This window comes from Bactrocera tryoni, chromosome 1, assembly GCF_016617805.1.
Source record: "Bactrocera tryoni isolate S06 chromosome 1, CSIRO_BtryS06_freeze2, whole genome shotgun sequence".
In the NCBI taxonomy this organism is placed as follows: domain Eukaryota; kingdom Metazoa; phylum Arthropoda; class Insecta; order Diptera; family Tephritidae; genus Bactrocera; species Bactrocera tryoni.
This window is the reverse complement of record NC_052499.1, coordinates 27,778,781-27,799,657: the sequence shown is the minus strand read 5'-3', so window position 1 is coordinate 27,799,657 and position 20,877 is coordinate 27,778,781. Positions and strand designations below refer to the sequence as shown.

Genomic DNA, 20,877 nt, shown 5'->3' with positions numbered 1-20,877 from the left:
ACTCGGCTTACACTCCTGCTCTCTGAGAGCACTCGTCAACATCTCGATATAAGGGAACTGTGTTACGATCGACCACAACACGTGCGGGATGGGATAGATACCGAGAGTTGAAAAGGGAAGCGAGACGCATTTGTAGACAGAAAAAGAAAGAGGCTGAAATGCGTGAGTACGAAGAGCTTGATAAGCTGGCCGACAGGGGTAATGCTCGAAAATTCTACGAAAAAATGCGGCGGCTTACAGAAGGTTTCAAGACCGGAGCATACTCTTGTAGAACCTCCAAAGGTGATCTAGTCACCGATGCCCAGAGCATACTTAAATTATGGAGGGAACACTTCTCCAGCCTGCTGAATGGCAGTGAACGTACAACACCAGGAGAAGGCGAACCTGATTCCCCAATCGATGACGATGGAGCAGACGTTCCATTGCCCGACCATGAAGAAGTTCGAATAGCAATTGCCCGCCTCAAGAACAACAAAGCGGCGGGGCCGACGGACTACCGAGCTATTCAAACACGGCGGCGAAGAACTAATAAGGAGCATGCATCAGCTTCTTTGTAAAATATGGTCGGACGAGAGCATGCCCAACGGTTGGAATTTAAGTGTACTATTCCCAATCCATAAAAAGGGAGACCCCACAATCTGCGCGCCAACTACCGTGGGATTAGCCTGCTCAACATCGCATATAAGGTTCTATCGAGCTTATTGTGTGAAAGATTAAAGCCCACGGTCAACAAACTGATTGGACCTTATCAGTGTGGCTTCAGACCTGGAAAATCAACAACCGACCAGATATTCACCATGCGCCAAATCTTGGAAAAGACCCGTGAAAGAAGAATCGACACACACCGTTTGGACTGTATGTTAGAAATTTGCTCATTCCGCTCAAATGGTTTTCGTTTTTCCGTTCACAAACGGTTAATTAAGTCAGGACATTTTGACGGTCCAAAACTAAAAGTATTTCGCACAAAAAAATTTTTACTTTAAGTAGAAACATTACGACCCACTCAACTTTGGGTTAAGCCTTATTGTTTGGCCGACCAAATATCTACTGTTATATGAGCAAGTGGCATAAATGAGCATTCGCAAGAGAAGTGGTCTACAATTGAGTGGACAGTTAAATGCCACTGCACACGCGTCTGCTAGACAAATTTCACTTCAATGCAAGGTAAGCGTGTTCAGGCTTCACTGGGAAAGAGCATGTGAAAAGATTCGTACGCACATACATATTTGCAAGTGGCCAGATGGTGTGTGTGGGTGGTCAGCTGTTTTGTTGAGTATTAAAATAGATCTTTGTGAAAAGTTGAGTTAATTCAAACCTTTCGTTTAACTTTCACCTCCGTTCGCCTTTTTGCAGGCGACAAATTTTGAAATTTGCCAACAGAGTGAACACCTCTATTTTTTAGGCAGAAAAACAAATTTGACTGTATTTTGACACGAACTGACGATGGATCCGATCAGATATCTGTTCATATGTAGAATAGTTGATCGATACCTTAGATGTGCGATCCAGAATACTGAGAACTAAATCTGGGCTACATAAAAAGTAAGTATTGTGAATCGGGGAAGTTCTTTTCAATCAAACTTAACGTTTTTATTCAACTTAGTTATATTTTGCGGATCCTTAGCTTTGGGAAGGCAGACTCATTGAGTGTCGAGGTCAAAAAAGCAAGATTTGTTCATTCATCACAGTTATCTATACTAAATGAGCAAATAGAGTGGCGGTCTGCTTCAATCGGTTTATTTAATAGTACCTAAGCTAGTTGAACGGACGGACAAATTCAAAGTGATACCAAGAAGTAGACTATCAGCTCTGGCTCTTTTAGAAAGTTTGAAATTTACATAAGCATTGGTCAAAGTTTTGTGGATGTTCATTTTGACTATATGGCCTGGCATGTATAAGATTTGTCTCTAATGTATCGCAAGATCGTATAGAAGGTCCTGTGCGCATTTCTTTGAAAGTTTTTTAGCTCTCCATTCATTTAAACTTTGTAAAGTTAAATATCTCTAAACAACTATATGGATGGCCCGAAAATGGACGGTGGAGTTGGTGCGGGAAAATACTGAGTTACTGAGTCCAGAGTTAGACATAAGGCAACCTTTTAAGTTGTCGGATCACTGCAGTTTATTTCAAGCTGAGGTTTTGGCTATTGCGAAAGCCGCGAAGCTGGCCTCTAATGCACCTGCAGAGACTTCCGGAAAATCGACGCAGACAGGCAAGCCGCAATCAAGGCAGTAGCCTCGCATTGCATATCGGCCAGAAGTCTTGGGAAGCAGGATTGCAGTGCAAAGCTGAATTGCCAGAAGTAAACAACTTCACTTCAATTGGGTGCCGGGCCACAAAGGCATCGGGGGCAATGAAATAGTCGACGAGATTGCCAAGAACGGTGTACGGCTAACATCCGAAAACGTGATGTCAGAAAGCTTGTCAGTTGCAATCAAAGGAATGATGCTGTTCAAAGGATATGAAAACTCACGAAGGTGATACTGATACTGATATTCGGCGTTCCCTTGTTTGTTTCCCGTTAGTACAATGGTAAAATAATGTTTAAATTTTTCTGATTTTTATTTATTTCATTAAACATAAACGAATAGCATAAAAGAAAAGAGAATGAAATGAGTGGCATGAGTAAGTTTTACCCACACAACAAAATAACAAAATGTGAAAGATTTGATTATAAAAGTACAAATGTGAGTAATAATTTTTGCGACTGTGGCACAGTCTTGCAAAAGACTACGAGGCAATACGGAACAATAGTAACAAAATAATAATAATAATGGTAAAATTTAATTATTTGTATATACACACAAGCGAATGGTATTTATACAAATGGGGCGATGTCAGTAATTTATTTAAGCTATAATACGAATTTGAGCACAAAAAGCAGCAGCTAGCTTCAAAGCAGAAAGCAAGAGAAAGCCGCGGAACGCAACCGTATCCGTACATCCATTCTATCCTAGCGCTAATCTCAACTACGATTAAATTTGATCTGGAAGTCGTGCAACCTAATCGATGTTCAGCTGTCGGAAGGTGCCCTCCATACCGAACAAATCATCACTGGTCTTCGGTGAGCCGGGACGCAACGCTTCGTTGGCCTTCTTGCCCTCCTGCTCTTTGAACCAAGGTGTGTATTCCTCCAGCTTCTTCTTCCATTGTTGATTCAATTCGACCACCGAACCAGCTTTGCCGCCATACTCGTCGGGCAACAAGTCACGTGGCACCGCCTTGTACAAGCTTTCGATGTTGCTGTGGAAAGTGATGCGATTGCGTATCTTCTCCTTAACGAAGGGGCGCACAAAGTTGAAGATCGTATCTACCAATGGGGAAATATTGAACACATGTACCTCCTTCACCTTCACCGGGTATGCCTCCTGCACCGCAATGAGGAATTTTTTAATCACAGTTGGCGTGAATTTGGCAAAATGATGTGCCGAAGCCAGCGTAGCATCGACAATGAAAATATCACCGGCAATGCCGACTTTCTCCTCCAACAGGCGAATGTCGCCGATCATGAGCGCCACCTTGGCGGCATCGTTAATGTGCTGCGCCTGAAAGTCGACATCAATGCCGCGAACGAAAGTGATGCGGCGACCGTTGGGCGTGAGACCAGGTAAAGTTGGGCAGTGTCTAAACATGCGAGAGCGTGAGAAAGAGAGCCAAATGAGTTTAGCTGACTTCATGGCGGTAATTGTAAATACTTACAAGTAATCCAAGACCATCGCCAATTCTGGCCGATTAATATCACGATTGGCGAAGAATTCCGGTACGGCATTACGCATTGTATAGTACATGTCGAGCTTCTTTTTCACCTTCTCCAAACTGAATTTGCAGCCACGCAAGAATGTGGCCAAACGGCCATCGTCCATATCCTTGGGCAGATGCGGTTGTGTGTCCAACCATTCGCGTATGAGTTTGATGTCACGATCGATATCCGATTGGTTTTCGGGTTCGCGTAGTTCCTCACGAATGGAGATGCGTTGTTGAGGTGTAGGCTGGATGAGCATCATCTGTTGGAGAGAAGAGATTGCAATTGTTTCTACTTAGTTGGAATTAAATTATTATTTGGAATTATAAAAAAATTGTGAAACTAGTAAATAATTTATAAAACAGTTCAAGCAAAATGAATTGGAAATTGACCAAAGAAAAGAGTGTCAATTGAAACAAACATTTGGCATAAAGTATGTTATAAGCAAATAAAAGCTATTTTCGATCTCTAAGTCTCCGATAACTAGCATAACAAAATAGAAACCAAATTGATAGTAATGAATCAAACAAACAACTGGTATAAGTGTAAAACAAGAAAATAAGAGCGTAGTAGATTGGAATAGATTTGAGAGTGGTAAATTGAACAAATAATTGGTATAAATATAAAAAACTCGTCTCAAATAATGATTTTTTATTTGCAAAACGTTTAAGTGTGGTGAACAGATCAAATAATGTATACAGATCAACGGAATTGATATAATCAAATAGCAGTCGAGAAATGGTATAAAAAGTGGCAAACCTCTAACGGTGTATTTTATATATGAAACATTGGAGTGTGGTGAATCGAACACCTTTTGTTATAAACAAATAGAACTGGTATAATCAAAGAGTAGGCGAGCAAACTGGTATAAATATAAAAACTAACATAAACAACAACCTTGTATTTTATACTCGAAGCATTCGAGTGTGATAAGTCTAGTAAATGTTTAATATGTAACTGGTATAAAAAAAAACAAACAGGAGAAACTGGCATAAAGAATTGCAACGTTTATTAGACGCGAATAACGAAGTGTGGCGAATCGAACAAATAGTTAATGCAAACCAAAGAAACTGGTATAATAGGAGAAAAAGCAACTGCTATAAATATAAAAAACTAACTCTGTCTTATATTCGCGAATTGCCCGAGTAGAGTACATTGTGCAAATACTTAATATATAACAAAGACTAGCAAGAAAAAACTGGTATAAAAATTAAAAACTGGCATAATCAAATAAAACTGTTTCCAAAATTTCCAAATCTTAACGAGCGGCGAAACGATTACTGGTATAATAAGCACATATATTTTTCACTAATTAGTTTTTTTTTTAATGTTTATTGCTATTTTCTACCTACATACATATAACAATTTCGTAAAGTATTCGGTTAGCGAATTTTTTAGATATACATACATATATAACCTGAACCTGTACAGCCAAATTAGTAAAAAAAATATATTAGTAATAATAAAATATATACACAGAGACAACCTTCAAATTTTGCTTCACAGCTTGTGGCGATTGTAGCTAACATGTCTGCACACAACTTGCGCAACATGTTGATGCTAATGTTTCGCAACATAGTGATGTTGGCCAAGCAGACGGTAATATGCTAACGCAATAGTATGAGTGAACTGAGTTGCTTCATGTCGTTGTATGTATGCAAAATGAATGTATGTTTGTATATTTTTTCACAAGTGTGCTCAAAAATGTTATAAATAAATAAAAACATGCGACTAAAGCGGAATAAATAAATATTTACGCCAACCAGGGATGAGCGCTAATTCTGTCGGGCACTAATAGTTCCGGCGGCCGCATAGCTAAATAATATAGTGCGCACGCTATTCTAATATTGTTCTTTAGCTGATGCTGCGTGCAGCTGCGCAACAGGTTTTGGATTTTGCTTAATAGTAGGAAGCTAACCAAAATATATGCTAAGATATGCATAGTTATACATAGTTGCTGTGATGTTGTGTAATAAAGATTAAATTTATGAATAAAATGTGTTTCTTTTATTCTTTATAATCTTTTATGATTCTTCAATATCCGCCAGCTTGTCAAAGCCGCATTGCCGCCTCGTGGTGACCACAACTTTTGTTGCCAACAGCTTAGCCCACCGAGTGACAACCAAAGCCGGTATTGATACTGAGCTGTGTGCGAGGCATGCTTGTTTACTTATTAATGTGTGCAAATAACTTAATGTAGCAAGTGCAAATTGCCGTTTGGTTTGAGCAATTTTTGTTTATTTGTTTGCAATCACGCCACATTTCCGCTAATTACGCACAAAACCACGCTTCTGAGTTGACGAACGGAAATCGCTTGAACTCACCACTTCACTTTGCAGCACGGCAAAAAATTCACAAAAAAAAAAAATAAAATAAATAAAATAAAATAAAATAAAACAAAATAATATAAAATAAAATAAAATAAAATAAAATAAAATAAAATAAAATAAAATAAAATAAAATAAAATAAATAAAATAAAATAAAATAAAAAAAATAAAATAAAAATAAAATAAAACAAAACAAAATAAAATAAAATAAAATAAAATAAAATAAAATAAAATAAAATAAAATAAAATAAAATAAAATAAAATAAAATAAAAAAAATAAAATAAAATAAAATAAAATAAAATAAAATAAAATAAAATAAAAAAATATAAAATAAAAAAAATAAAATAAAATAAAAAAATAAAACTAAAAAAAAAAAAAAAAACAAAATAAAATAAAATAAAATACATAAAATTTAGTTTTTTTTTCTTTCTTTTAATGAGCTTTTTTGCAGTTTTCATGTTTATTATAAATTAATTGTCTTTTAATTGTTCGCAATTTTGTTTATGGCAAGTGCGCATGTGCATGTACTGGGCATACATACCGACAAATGCGACAACAGTTGCAATTATTATTGCGTCTTCAATTTAAAAGAAGATTATTTCTCAATTTTGCAGGCGTGGCGTCACGCTTGATGACAGCGCTTCGATAACAGTGCCATTTAATTGCGATACACATGACAATTGTTTCGGCATGAAATTATTTGTATTTTTAAATTATGACGTCGAGTCAAGTGGCGCAGTAGCAAAATTTAATTTTTTATTTGGTTTTGCTAATGTTTTTTAGCAAAAGTTTTGACTGCATATTATGATTGTATTGTTTTTTTAGGAAAGAATAATGTAAAGATTTATTGATTCAAAATTTTGTGTGACATCTTGAATAAACTCTTTCTGATTAAGAAACAAGGCTGCTAGAATTATATTCATATATTTTTTTGTTAGATCTAACCTTTAAATGTGCTGGGATAAAAGGTGTTGATAAAATATAGCTTTTTGCAGGGAAAATATACTGTTGAAGACTAGGTTAGGATTGGTCAACAATATATGGACTCAGGGACATCAATCTTCGAAAAGTGGCATGCTAAGTTCAAACGCGGCGAAATGAGCACCGAAGACGGTGATTGCAGCGAACGCCCAACAGGGGTTGTTACCTACAAAAACTTCAAAAATGTCCACAAATTAATTTTGAATGACCGTAAAGTGAAGTTGTTCGAGATAACAGACACTTTAAAGATATTAACTGAACGTGAACACCATATCATTCATGATTATTTGGGTATGAGAAATATCTGAGAAAAGTGGGTGCCGAACGAGCTCACTATTGAACAAAAACAAAAAACGCTTCAGCTTGCTTCCGAACCCTCCGTATTCTTCAAATCTGAACCCCCAACCCCTGTTTCTTGTGCTCAGACCGCAAAAGAATGCTAACTGGGAAGAAATCTTCGCCGATTGTAGAGCTAATCGCCGAAACTATGGCCTATTTTGAAGCAAAGAAGTGCTACAAAAATGGTATCGAAAAGTCGGAGGACCTCTATATTCAAAACTATCTTGCATAAGAAACCGAATTTTGGCACAACAAATGTATTTTACTATGGTAGGCCGGCGACTTTTCAATTGTCTTGCCTTGGCTAGAAAGAAATGGTGAACTGACGGCTGTTAGATCATTTCAGCATTTTGAATGGAAAATTTCCAAAACACAAATCGCTTGAAATGCGTAAAACATGATATGATAACAACAAGGTACTTCTAGATAAAAGTCAGCGAGCAGCCAAAAAGTACAAACTTCAAAGGACTGATAGTTATCTGCGAGTCCGCGAACGAATTCTAATTTTATAAACATTCTGTTGCTGTGCGTTTCCAAGAGTTTGAAAATCAAAGAGCTGCCATAGTTCCATTCATCAAATTGAGCGAACAACAAAAAAGTGTTATGAAGCCGCCTTTCAATTTCACCTCGCAATCACGCTTCAACTGGCAGACCGCCCAATCAGCAGCCACTCATTCGATTCATTCACGGTACTAATTAAATAGCAATCAAGCGACAGCAAGCAACTGTTATAATAACAGCGATAACAACAGCAAGCCTTCGACTCATGCTATCGTGATGTGTCATTTAGGCAGATTTGTGTTGAACTATTTACGAGTATTTGCAACGCTGTTTAGTGGCTCACAGTTGCAAGACACACCCACGAACAGCTGACAAATTAGTTGTTGTTAGTCGTCTTGCAATTACTAATGCTGCTGGTAGACGCGGTTGTTGCTGGTGTTTCAGTTGTACACACAATTTGCATAAACGCCTTGTCATGCAATGTCGCTGGCAGCACAACAACACTTCTTCCGTTGATGCGAATGAGCCGCCATCACGCATACATATATGTATATATATGCATAACAACACTCAATATGTATTCAGAGACGTATATGTTTGTAAATAAATGCAAGGCATCACACCCACCCGCCGTCTCTAATATTGTGCAATATTTACTTGCTCATTTCATTGATATTTACGGTCGTCTTGTCTGTGAATTTGCTGTTATACTCTCAGTACTTTGGTTAATTGATTAGCATTAGTTAGTGAAATGTTGCACAAATGCGTACGGGCATCTGAATAAAAGTTGGGAGGCTTTGCTGAGCATGAAGTTTCTTATCGGGTTCACTGGATTAGTCACTGGTTTCAAGTTGGCTACAGAGCTGTTATTGCAGGGAAATTTTGAAAAATTTCTACCCAAAAAAAATACTCTTTTTTAAACCAAAAAGCTTCACACATGTTCCACCTTATCTGGCTGTTTCTTCCTAGGCTTCAAAGAGACTGTCTTCCTTGTTTGATGGAGAAATCCTTCTTAATTCTCCATAAGAAACATTTCAGTGACCACTTAATTTCGAGGCTTACGTTTTCTATAAACAATATTGCTTTATTTTAAGTCTTAAGTTAAAAAAAAAAAATTTATTTTCCATTTCAATTGTAAAACTGGTATAAAATGCGTAAACCAAAATAATGGTAGCTTTGAACATGGCGGTTATACCACTTTAACGAGGTACACGCATGCGCTCTTGAATAAGTATGGAGCGTACGAGCTCAACTCTACTACAACTAAGGAAAATCTAAATATGAAATAGAGGTTTCCGTCCAGATATAGACTCCTATTTTTGCTGGCTTATATTTATATTTTCAAAGTTTGACACGGTTAAACGCACTATATGTATATGGAGAAAAAGAAGTGTGTAGAAATATAAAGTTTGTAGTGACGACAGAATAGGAATACAGAGAGAACTGGAAGAAATGAAGAAATGAAGAAATTTGTTTCGGTTTTCATAGGGGAAAATGGAAGAAAAAAAAATTTTTTTAAGAATCTGATAATCAAAGAATACTTTGGGGCTTCCAAAAAAACAAAATTAATGAAGAACTTCGAGTAAGAAACTATTGGCAGATCGGGCTAGCATATTCAAAATAAGCTTTTTAAAGTTTAGCATTTGGCGCTTTTTTTGAAAAAAATAAATAAATTTCTTTTTCCACTGTAATTAGATTTTTTAACCAACTATTTTTTGAATTTGGTATACATTGAAAATATTTTCCTTAAGCAATTGAGAGTAAAAGTAGTAGCAAAGAGCTTTTAAAAAGTTTTTGAAGTTATTCCAGTATTTGTATAAAACTTTAAAGGAGCTTTTGCAATCAATATTGTCAGCATTATGATGCTTTTTTTGATATATAGTACAACAAACAGCATTTTCGAAGATAGAGTGGTATTAATAGTACATATAGGGTGTTTCATATTATCGTTGTTTTTTTCATAAATTTTGAAATTTTTATTTAATATTTTCTTTAAAAAACACGATGGATATTCAGTATATATATGATTTTTATAGCTTTTATGGTATAAGGAAGTAAACACAAGAGCATTCGTAGGAAAATGCGAAGTTTTGAAGCACTGTGGTTGGCAACACTGGTTATGATATATTTGTAATGTGTGCAATTGAGTAGCTGGAAGAGAGGATTTATGATATCTATTTCTAATTCTGGTTCAAGTTATTAAACGCACCCAGTTTTAAGTGTTGGAAAGCAACTCCGTTATTGTTTTTGATTTTGCATTCTAAAAATTTTATATTATTATATATACAAATCTTAACATAAAAAATTAGGCATAAAGTGAAAGCAGATATACTTTTTATCGTATAAAAGTCTCCAATCTTAAATGAAAGCGTATAAATAATTAAAAAAAAGCTTCCGAAATCCGCGCCATTAAGCGACCAATAAATGTTTCTCTTGCCCAACTGTGCTCTTTACACAAAATTATTAAATTATTTTTATAAAAGCGAATAGAAATAAATTTCGCCGCGAATTCGTTTCACCAGCTTGGCAACGGCAGAGCAAAATGAAGCAATTACAGAGCGCAATTAAAAAAAATTATGGCAATAATAAAATTTTAAAATATAATAACCATATTTGTTTGTTGTTGTTGCAAACGCAGGCAGCACGTTTTCGCAACAACACTTTCGCATTTTGCTTTTATTGCATTTACGCCGCGGAAATTGGTGCGCACGTTCGGGGCTACGACCAATAAATGTGTCTTACAGTTGACGGCAGCTAACGGTAGCGCTGTGTGTCGCTTTCGATTTCGATGGAAGCGATGGATTTACTGGTGCCTTCAAGTTGCTGCACCAATCAACAGCGAATGCGGAGTTATTGCACGCATGTTTGTGTGGTATGTGCACAGCAAATGCATTGAGCGGTGATTACAACAACTAAAGCAATACTATTCACCATTATTTTGTTGTTGTAATGCAACGGCAACAATTTCGTGTGGCAAACGCTTGCAAAATCGATTGCAACTCTTTTTTCGGAGGGGAAATTAGGCAATTACTCGTAAAATCGCAGCAATTACGCATACATATGTGTGTTTATACATATATATACATATATACATATATATCATAAATATATATATATATGATATTATATACTTATATAGCATATACATACATAATATCTAGTTAATATGCTTGCAATTGCATGCGGCTGTTGGCGCGCTTTGCTCCCGTTGGCAGCGTGTAGAATCGCGGTGGACGCGCTTGATCAGTTTGCTGTTGTTGCTATTGTAAATATACAGAAATGTCTTCCCATCGCAAATCGGTGTACAAATACGCTCACATACAGACTTCTAACTCTGACAAGTCCGCAATTGCTAGTTGATTACGCTCGCTAAGTGCTTGCAACCTGCTTGCAGCTTTGCACAATGGCTGAGCGTGTTGCTGCCGCCAGAAGTTGCAACATCTAGAAAACCAGAAACAAACCTGTTTGGTCGCTCTTGCCGCAGCATTTGGTCTATTGTCTAACATTTGCCAGCTTTTTGCACCATTTATTTGTATTTTTTCGTAATTTTTTGCTTGTATGGCATTTTTGTTATTGTGTATGTATGTGTGCTTAGCTAAAGCGCCGTGTGTGTTTATTGACCCAAGCCAGCAAGCATTTGGCAAGCACGTTGCTTACAACATATTTGTTGTTTGTTTATGTTGGCCAACTTTTGTCATTCTTGTGCTTCGGGAAGTGGCAATAAAAAGGCGATAAATGGCTTTTCGCAAGTTTTGGTTTCAGACACTCTGCGATGGTATTGAGGATTACAATTTGTTTTAACAAATGTTTACAGCGCAAGTGTTAAGTTATATGAGTGTGAAAAGATAACTTGAATTTGAAGAGGCTTGTATAATTTCAATGTAGATTGTGTTTCAGAAGATTTGATGTCAAAAAATTTTATAAAAAAGAGCTAAGAACCGAATTGCTTTGTTTGTGAAAATGTAATAATTTATATGAATTTTAAAAGATTTTCAACGCGTTGCGGTAAGTTGACTTTGCAAGAGTATCCTATAAGACATAAATTATTTTTATTATTTATAAAAAATATTTGTATATATCTGCGTTCAGAAAATCTATAATTTGGGACTTTCTATGCCTCTCAGCTTTAAGATTATCATAGATGAAGAGACCAACATTTTTTTTAAAAGCCTTTGCGAAATTAAAAGCACCTTTTAGATAATAAATAAAAATTCTATTTTTGCATGATTTTTGTTTTTTAAACTCAACAAATATACAAAAAAAAAAACATTTAAATTCAGTGATGCAGTTCATTGGCAAAATGGTATACAAATATTATTAAGGTCTAATTTTAAAAGTATTTTAATTCCATTTGACTTTTCAAAAGTGATTTCGTATTTTTCTGAATTTTATATGCTGTTATATATTTTTAAATTCAATAGCTTTTTCGTTTGATATACAAATGTAGGAAAATATATATTAGATTTATTAATAAAGATATAATATATATATATATACATATATAAATAAATACATATTTATTTTATAGTTTTTATACAGAAAATATATTTAAATTAATATTAATAAATTTTATATTAAAAATATCTTTTTAGTATTTTTTTATAAAGTATATAATAAAATTTTTAAGAAATATTTCTTTTATTTTTTGTTTGTTTTATTTGTTACATATAACATAATTTTTGAGAAATACTTTTATTATTTTTAATTATCATATATTAAAATTTGTATTCATAAAATTGTTTGCAAAATGGAACAAAAAATATTTTAGTAGAGTTTTATAAAACTTGTTAATAAAATATGCATATTTTTAATATGTATTAAATAAAATTAATCCAAAGAAATATATAATTAATAAACGAGTTTTATAAAATTCCATAAAAGTGTTTTTTACACATTTTAATATATAATAATTTAAATGTATATTTAATAAAAAAGAATTATTAATAGAAGACAGATAGAAATAATTTTCTAATTAATAATCATAAAAATATTAATTTTCTAATTAATAATCATAAAAATATTTTTTTGAAAATTATGTTATATATTTTATAAATAGTAATTGAAAAATACATTCATATATAAGGAATTATTATTATTAAATAAAAATATTAAAAAGAAATTCAAAATAAAATACGTATAAAATTTTTTGAATCATTGAAGTCAATCTATAACTAATTAATTTTTGTTTTGCATATTATTTTAAATTTTAACAGCAGAATAAAGTGCATAGATAATTTTACAATCTATTTTAATTCATAATAAGAGTATTTTTATATTAAAAATTTATTTTTTATTGCTCTACTTCCAAAGTTTGGTAAAGTATTTTTAAATAGTGATATTATTTTATTTGTTTTATATATTATATTAAAGAGATACTATTTCAGTTTTCTTGATTGTTTTAAAAAATGCAATTTTGTTGTAATAAAAAATTAAAAAATATATTTTACAAAATTTTTTATATATGAAACATTTTTATAGATATTTTTATTATATTAATAACTTTTATGCAATTTCATGCAAATATATTTATAAAAAACTATTTTTATAAAATTTTGTGATATTTAACGCTATTTTGTTATTGTATAGAAATTAATTATACTACTTTATAAAACCCAAAAAATTCAAAAAAAAATTATAAAAAAAAATTTATATAATTAAAAAATAATTTTTTTTTTTTCAAATATATTTTATAAATATAAACTTTACAAATTTTAACAAATGAATTACTCTAAAGTTTATTTGAAAAATCTCGAAAATCTTAACAAAAAAATAATTTTCCAGAACAAACACAAATATTTATAAGCGCCTAAGCTAGAAAACTGTACTTCCTTAACATTTGGATCGGAAAAATTCACTATAATAAACAACGGCATAATCATAATTGTCAAATTGGTTATTATCTCCATTTCACGAAAAAAATTTGGCTTAGAGTTAAAATTGACATAATTTATAATCAATACAAATATTGTGTTGCGCTAACTATCACACAAAAATACAACAAAGTAGTAGAAATCTTCACAATTTATTAATCGCATGCAAATTAGTTTGCGTTGCCAGAGAAACCGGGTCTTTGCCGGCGTGTTTATTTACATATATGCCGCTTCGATTGGCCACAAGACTTCCGCATTGACCTTTAGTGTGTGCGAAATTTGTGTTGAATATTGGCAACAAGTCGCCCTGGTGCTACCAACATCAAGGCATCAGCCATTGCCGCGTTCACCTAGATTTCGCAGCAGCACAAACAAAAGACTCAAGCGACGAACTTGACATTGCGCAAGGTCTTTGATGTTGTTGTTGTTATAACATTTCTGTATAATTTTCGCAAATAACCGTGTTTGCAACAGCAAGCTTTTATTTTTCTGTGAGCCGAAACGAGTGCCTTAGTAAACACATTTGTTGTTGGTGCTCTATTTGCTTTGTATGAAACACATGTGCAAATATTTGTTGTAAAATGAATTTGTTGAAGTTATGTGTTGCATTGCGGTTTGCGGTAAAAAGTTGAGTGAAGTGAGAAATTCTAAATTTTTTAGTAAATTGCTAGAAATACTGAGCAGCGAGGCATATGCTAAGAAACGCTGTTTTCATGCTCGCTAATCGTAATTTTAGCACTGCTTGCACATATTTTATGGCATTCTCTGTATAATTTTACTAATTTTTGTTGAGTTTTCACTACTGTGAAGCAAATTCTTTAAAGCAATGAAAAACTCATTATTTTTGGGCTGCAAATTTTAAACTCTAAAATTTCAACATTTTATAAATAATTATTTTTTCTATGTACCCAAAAAATGGCACAAAATTATGGCTTTAATTTCTTCGAAAATTTTGGAGGGATCAGCGCAAATATTGCAATTTGTAGATATTTGTGAAACATTTTGCAGCCCTAGAAGTACTTTCTTAATTAAACGAGTTCTTTTTAAATCTCTAATTAGTCACATACATATATAATTTTATAGTAAATTTTATAGTATATTCTACTTGAAATATTATGCTAATGCTCAGATTGAGTTTAGACTACATCGGATCGTTTTTTTGAATGTTTATTTCTAAATAATTCCAGTGAAAGATTTAATTAAGTATGAACAGCATTTAATTTTCCAACATTCAAGATACAAGCTTGCTGATAAATTTTGTGAGAATTTGAAAAATGATTTGTGAAAAATTATATTTAAAAACAAATAATAATAATATTTTGCCTAACTTCGAAATAAGTTGTAAATAATTATTTTTTTGTAAAAAGTTTTTTAAATTTTAATATTCGCAATTACAAAATTTTTTTTTTATTTTTGAAATTTTTTAAAATTTATTTTGTAAGTTTTTTTTAATTTTATTAATTTTATATTTTATTATTTAAATTTTGGAAAAAAATTTTTAAATTTATTTTGGAAAAATTTATATTTTCTTAACTTTATTTTTAAACTTGTTTGTACATAAAGTAAAAAAAAATGCTTTCAAATTTTGAAAAATAATTTCACTAGAAAAGCAAGATATAATAATATTTTGCTTGATTGTTGGAAACTTTAACTTTAAAAATATATTTTTTAAGAATCTCTAACGAAACTTTTTGAATAGAATGTTAATTTCATATTTTCAACAATTTTCAAACACATTTATTTCAGGAAAGTATGTTTGGCTACAGTTAACTGAATTGTAATAGTTTGAATATAGATTATAACTTAATGTTGAGGCCACTGACTCCGAATTTCGGTAGTAAATTTTAATAATTTCGACTTGTTATTGAATCGTATATCTTTTTATGATAAAATGGCAAGCTTCACTGCAGAGAAATGTCAAAAGAGCGGGAAAAAATATGGCGTCATTTGTTATCCCTATCGGTCTACTTTTATAGCGTCTCTATTCAAAAACCTTATATATAAACTTTTGTCGGTATATGAAATATTTGAACAAATTTTAAGAAATATTTGGAAACTTAAAAAAAAAAACACTTTTGTTTATTTTGTTATTAATACAAATTTTTTATTCATTTATTTTTTCAATTATATTATAAGTTTCCTTCTTTTTAAAGAAACTTGTAAAATTTTTTTGAAGTCTTAAAATTATTCTTATTTTAAACAATTGAAAATTTCAGAATTTTTATAAAAAATATTTAACTAAATGTGTGCAGAAATAAAGATACTTCACCGAAAAAATGCGTGTATTTTTATAGAAAATAGATGTTCTATTGTTTAATATGCATTAAAGAAATATTTCAAGTCTTGCCATATTTGTTGATATTAAAACAAAAATTATGGCCTACAGTTTCAGTTGTTTCCCCTCATTTAGCTATGTGTATAAATATTTGAGTATAAAATTTTTTTCCACTTAAAAATAATTTTGGTTTTATCTGCTTCAAAACTATTTAACTTCAACATTCTTTCCACATTACATTTTTTGTTAAATTAAACATTCCCTTGTTTTGTTCAAAATTTTCAAAAATTTTTATTTTTCAGTTCAAATAATAAGTTTTCGAAAAATTTTGAAATACTGAGTTTTCAATTTATTTTTTTAATGTACAGTTTCAAAAATGTTTCCTCATTTTTTTAATTTTTCGTTAATTTTTTGAATTGTTATAATAATATTTTTCCCAACAACATTTTCTCTGAAAATCTTACATTGATTTGTTTCGGTCAAAGTCTTAAAAAATTATTTTTCAATTCAAATACAAAATTTTCCAAAGACATATTAGTTAGTTTAAATTTTTTTATTTTTTGTACAGCTCAAAAAAATTATTTGAAATTTTTAATTTATTCTTTAAAATTTGTTTGAACTATTTCGCTCATAGTATATACATATAATTTGCTGCTGATTTAGGCATAACCTGTTTCAAGAAACCACCTTCATGAAAAATAAAAAAAATATTTTGTCACAAAATATAAATATATTGCTTACACAACAAATTTTGTTTTTACACAAAACATAGTTTTCTCACAAAAATTTTAAATTTTTCCGAAAGACGCCTCTTAGCTCTTGTTTTAGTTTTTTGTTAATTATGTGCGCTTTGAAAACAATTTCGAAACACCGAAAATTCACCGTCAAGTGCGCTGCTTAAGTCTTTTGTTTGCCTATCTTATATCCAATTATTTATTTTTTGAGTTGAAACTGTAATTTCTTCAATTACAATTAATTTGATCCTTGCGTGTTTCCTTACCTTGAGGGCTTTCAAGTTGTTTTCGAAGTTTTAATCCAAAAAAGTTGTAATCCTTTTGCAATTGTCACGGCCGATTTGCGTGCTTTAATTAAGTTTTCTAATTTTTATTTTTGGTTTTGGAATTTTTGGCAAATATTGAATAATTCACGACCGCACTAGCAACAACGACAACAACCGCTTCGTTGGTGGCTAAATCTGCAACTGAACACTGCCAAACATGTTTTGCCGCTATATAAGTCCGGTGTAGCTGCAGCGAGTTGTTGTTGTACCGTCGCCAGCTGTTGTTGTCGACGTCGTCGTCGGCGGTTTGTGCAATGGCACAGCTAAGCGGCAATCTAAGTCACTTCGTGTATATGTGTGTGTCTGTGTTCGTACTTGTACCGTGGTACGTGTGTGTGCTGTCGCGATGCGTTGCCGCGCAACTGGGTTCCACATCACTAAGTCAAAGCCGAAGCCGAAACCGAAATCGCGACGAAATAAGCCAAACTACAATAATAGCAACAAAAAGGAATGTGCGAAATCGGCTAAAGCTTCGATGTTATTGTTGTTGCCGCTGCTGTGGTTGTTGTTATCATTATTTTTGCTGTTATTGCTGTTGTTGTGTGGTATCGAGCCATTGCTCGAGCAGATTGTTGCAGTAGCTGAAGAAGACGCATTAACGATAGCAACCATGACAACAACAACAACTAAAACTAAAACTGTAACAACTTGAATGCATGCATAATAGTTTAAGTAACAAAAACAACAGTAAAAGTGCTTTGAACAAATATTATATAGCGCACGCGCCCCAAAAAGCCAGCACTGGCTAGCGACGGGACTTGAGCGCATTCGCATGCGAAAGCCAATAGCCGCCCAAGCGCATGCATTCATGCATCCATACATACATATGTACATAAATACATACATATATGCACTCATACACTCATGCATCTGTACACGTACATAGATCTTTAGCGGTGCTCGTTTGTATGTGTGTGCGCCTGTAAAAGTTTATCATTTATAATTTGAAGAAGTTTGAGGTGGAAATGCTCATAATGAGCGGTCTGCCTCTGCGCTGTCTACGTCTACGAGTTTTCCTTCATGCACCTATGATTCTCAACTTTTTTCATTATTATTATTTCGTTTTTGATTTACTACAGTTATGATTTTTTGGTGTGTATTGTCGTTGTCGTTGTTGTTGTTGCCATTGCTCGTATTTGAGTCATGGCTGGAAAATGTAGCAAGACTTAGTGATGTGCGGACATATGTGACTGTGTGCATAATTTTCCACACACATACATACATATATGTAACTGTATATATGTATTTATGTGTATATATATATATGTATAGTAGGGTGCTTCAAATAAATTTTTGGAATTTTTTTCATCTCTTATCCTCTCAAATGTTAGTGATTGACAAACAAAAAATCCTCCCTCAAGCCAGGCGCTGTAGCTGTGATGGATATTTCTGGAAAACATAAATTAGTTGGTGAAACTTTAGTTTTAATGAAAAAACGAAAATTCCTTTGTTAAATGTATGGGAACCTAAAAAAAAAAAACAGCGACCTCTTAGAGCTAAGCCACAGCGTCTAGTTTGAGGGAGGATTTTTGTTTGTCAATCACTAACATTTGAGAGGATAAGAGATGAAAAAAAAATTAAAATTTTTTGTTTGAAGCACCCTAATGTATATGTATATACACATCTACATATGCATTTGCACAAGTCTGCTCCGTCAAAGTCAGGCGAATGTGGAAATTTGCGGAGGCAATTATATTCGATACGGAAATTTCATTTGCTGCTGAAAATTGATTAATTTTTTTCTTTAATTTCTGCTGAGTTGTGGGGAAAGAAGTTACTTCTGGAAAAATATGATTGCCCAAGCATTCCATATTTATTTTGGCGCTAATTGTGCCACTGCCAATTAAAAATTTTATTAATTTTTTATACTTTTGCAACTCGTTGCTACAGATACAGAGATAGTTATAAAGTTTATATACATATATACAAAAGTTCAGGTTGACGAAACGAGTGGAAATACGCGTGACAGTCTGTTGTTATTAATTTAAGATATTTATAAACTAAAAAATAAAATTATATCAAATAAAATACATTGTTTTGATATTTTTTTTAATTTATAATTTTTTAAATATATGTTTTGGTATTATTTTTTATTACTAATTCATTTTAAAATATAATTTTTCAATAAAATATATTTAATTTTTTATATAGTTTTTCAGAATTTTCAAGTTTATTTAAATAATTTTTTATATTTTTTACAAAGAAAAGAGATTACTAGTTAAGTGGAAGTTGTTAGTAAAAGTAATCACACGATAATCATTAAATAACTGCATATACTAGCCGATTACGCACAAAGCGGTTTGTGTAATTGCCCGCTGTTGGAAGTTAAGGTCCACATCTTGAGCAATAACGTGTCAATCAATCATAATTGTAGAATGCTATATGTCACACGAATAATTATAATTATTTAATATTAGAAATTCAGTGTTCTTTTAGCTTAGTATCCCAGCCGCAAATGCACTATCTTTACATTTGATTCGCTCACTCTCAACTCAGCCAACTCGACGCGAAGGTAAATACGTTGGCGTGGCATCATTGACTGATTGACAGGACCTGAAGGAAGCAAGAAGTATCGTTACACAATCTTGAGAAAAAACTTTAGGAATTGCTTCCTAAAAAGAGAAGCAGAGGTTTGCACGTTGAAAATTCTACAATAATAGTAAAAACCCAAGTATCAGACATTTTAAAGTCATCTAATTTGCAAAATCATTGAAAAAGCGTATAGCTTATACTTCGAATGAATGTGAGTACCATTTCGAAGGTGAATATTAAAAAATAAAAAACTGGAACAATGCTCCAATGGAAAAAGCTAAGAATAGTAAGAGCTTAAGCCACAAGAAAGGCAAACTGGGAAATTCTTTCAGTATTAAAAAATCTTCACTGAAAGCTCCATAAATTTTTTTACAAAACCAAGCTCAGTAACAGCAAGCTTAATGGAAATTTCTGAAATAATAAAAAATACAAGCTTCCAGAAATCTCGTAAGAGAACAAGCGCAATGAAAAATTCCTGAAAAAACAAACCATAAACGTTCGAAGCTTTATAAAAGCTCTTAGATAAGAAAGCTCAATTAAAAACCTTATAAAATATTGGCTTTTAATAAATGTCGATTATTATTGAGAAAAACGAACACGTTATGCACAATATTAAGGGCAGTCCTTGATTAAAGCGATACTGTGATGATTCTATCGACCTTTTACAATAGTGCAAATAATTGCATATACTAAGAGGACTAAGTTCTACGAGAGTTAAAAAAATGTTTATAGCAATCGATCGGGTTAGGCAAGTCAGGTGGCTGAAAATGTTTGTAATCTTTATGGACCTGATATTGTAACAGCCAATTACGCCCATGTTTTGTGTCGTCGATTCGGTAGTTTTGATGTCAAAAATGATGAAATTATCTATCAAATAATGAAAATCGTTGAATCCGACAATCTTGCATACCCTCTTTCGTTTGTCCAGGCATTAAAAATTGCCTACAGAAATCATTTGAAAGCTTTTAAATAAGGCAAAAAGAAAATCGATATAAGGCCACGATGCGAGTTAACGAAAAACCCTCATGGAATTGCTTTTGATTCACAATATGGCTATGAACATTAACAGTACATTTATAGGCCACTTGCGACAACGTCAAGCGAAAGCGGGCGTAATGTGGACCGCCTGAAGGAAGCAATCGCCCAGAAGTGGCCAGCTTCGGCAATAGTAATATACAATGATATTGATCGGCCATAGATTCTGGGAGCAAGATTTTTCTTTAGGTTTAATTTTACAATTAAGCTTCC

General features: G+C 32.7%; 1 protein-coding gene across 1 annotated transcript; it reads right to left on the bottom strand.

The window, feature by feature from the left end:
• Window positions 1-2,538: 2,538 nt before the first annotated feature.
• Window positions 2,539-17,227, bottom strand: LOC120766613 (alpha-tocopherol transfer protein-like). The gene is made up of 3 exons (XM_040092221.1): window positions 17,038-17,227; window positions 3,700-4,004; window positions 2,539-3,624 (listed from the first exon to the last, which is right to left on the bottom strand). The coding sequence occupies exons 2-3, from the start codon at window positions 4,002-4,004 to the stop codon at window positions 3,003-3,005; spliced, it is 927 nt and encodes a 308-aa protein (XP_039948155.1). The 5' UTR covers window positions 17,038-17,227; the 3' UTR covers window positions 2,539-3,002.
• Window positions 17,228-20,877: the final 3,650 nt, after the last annotated feature.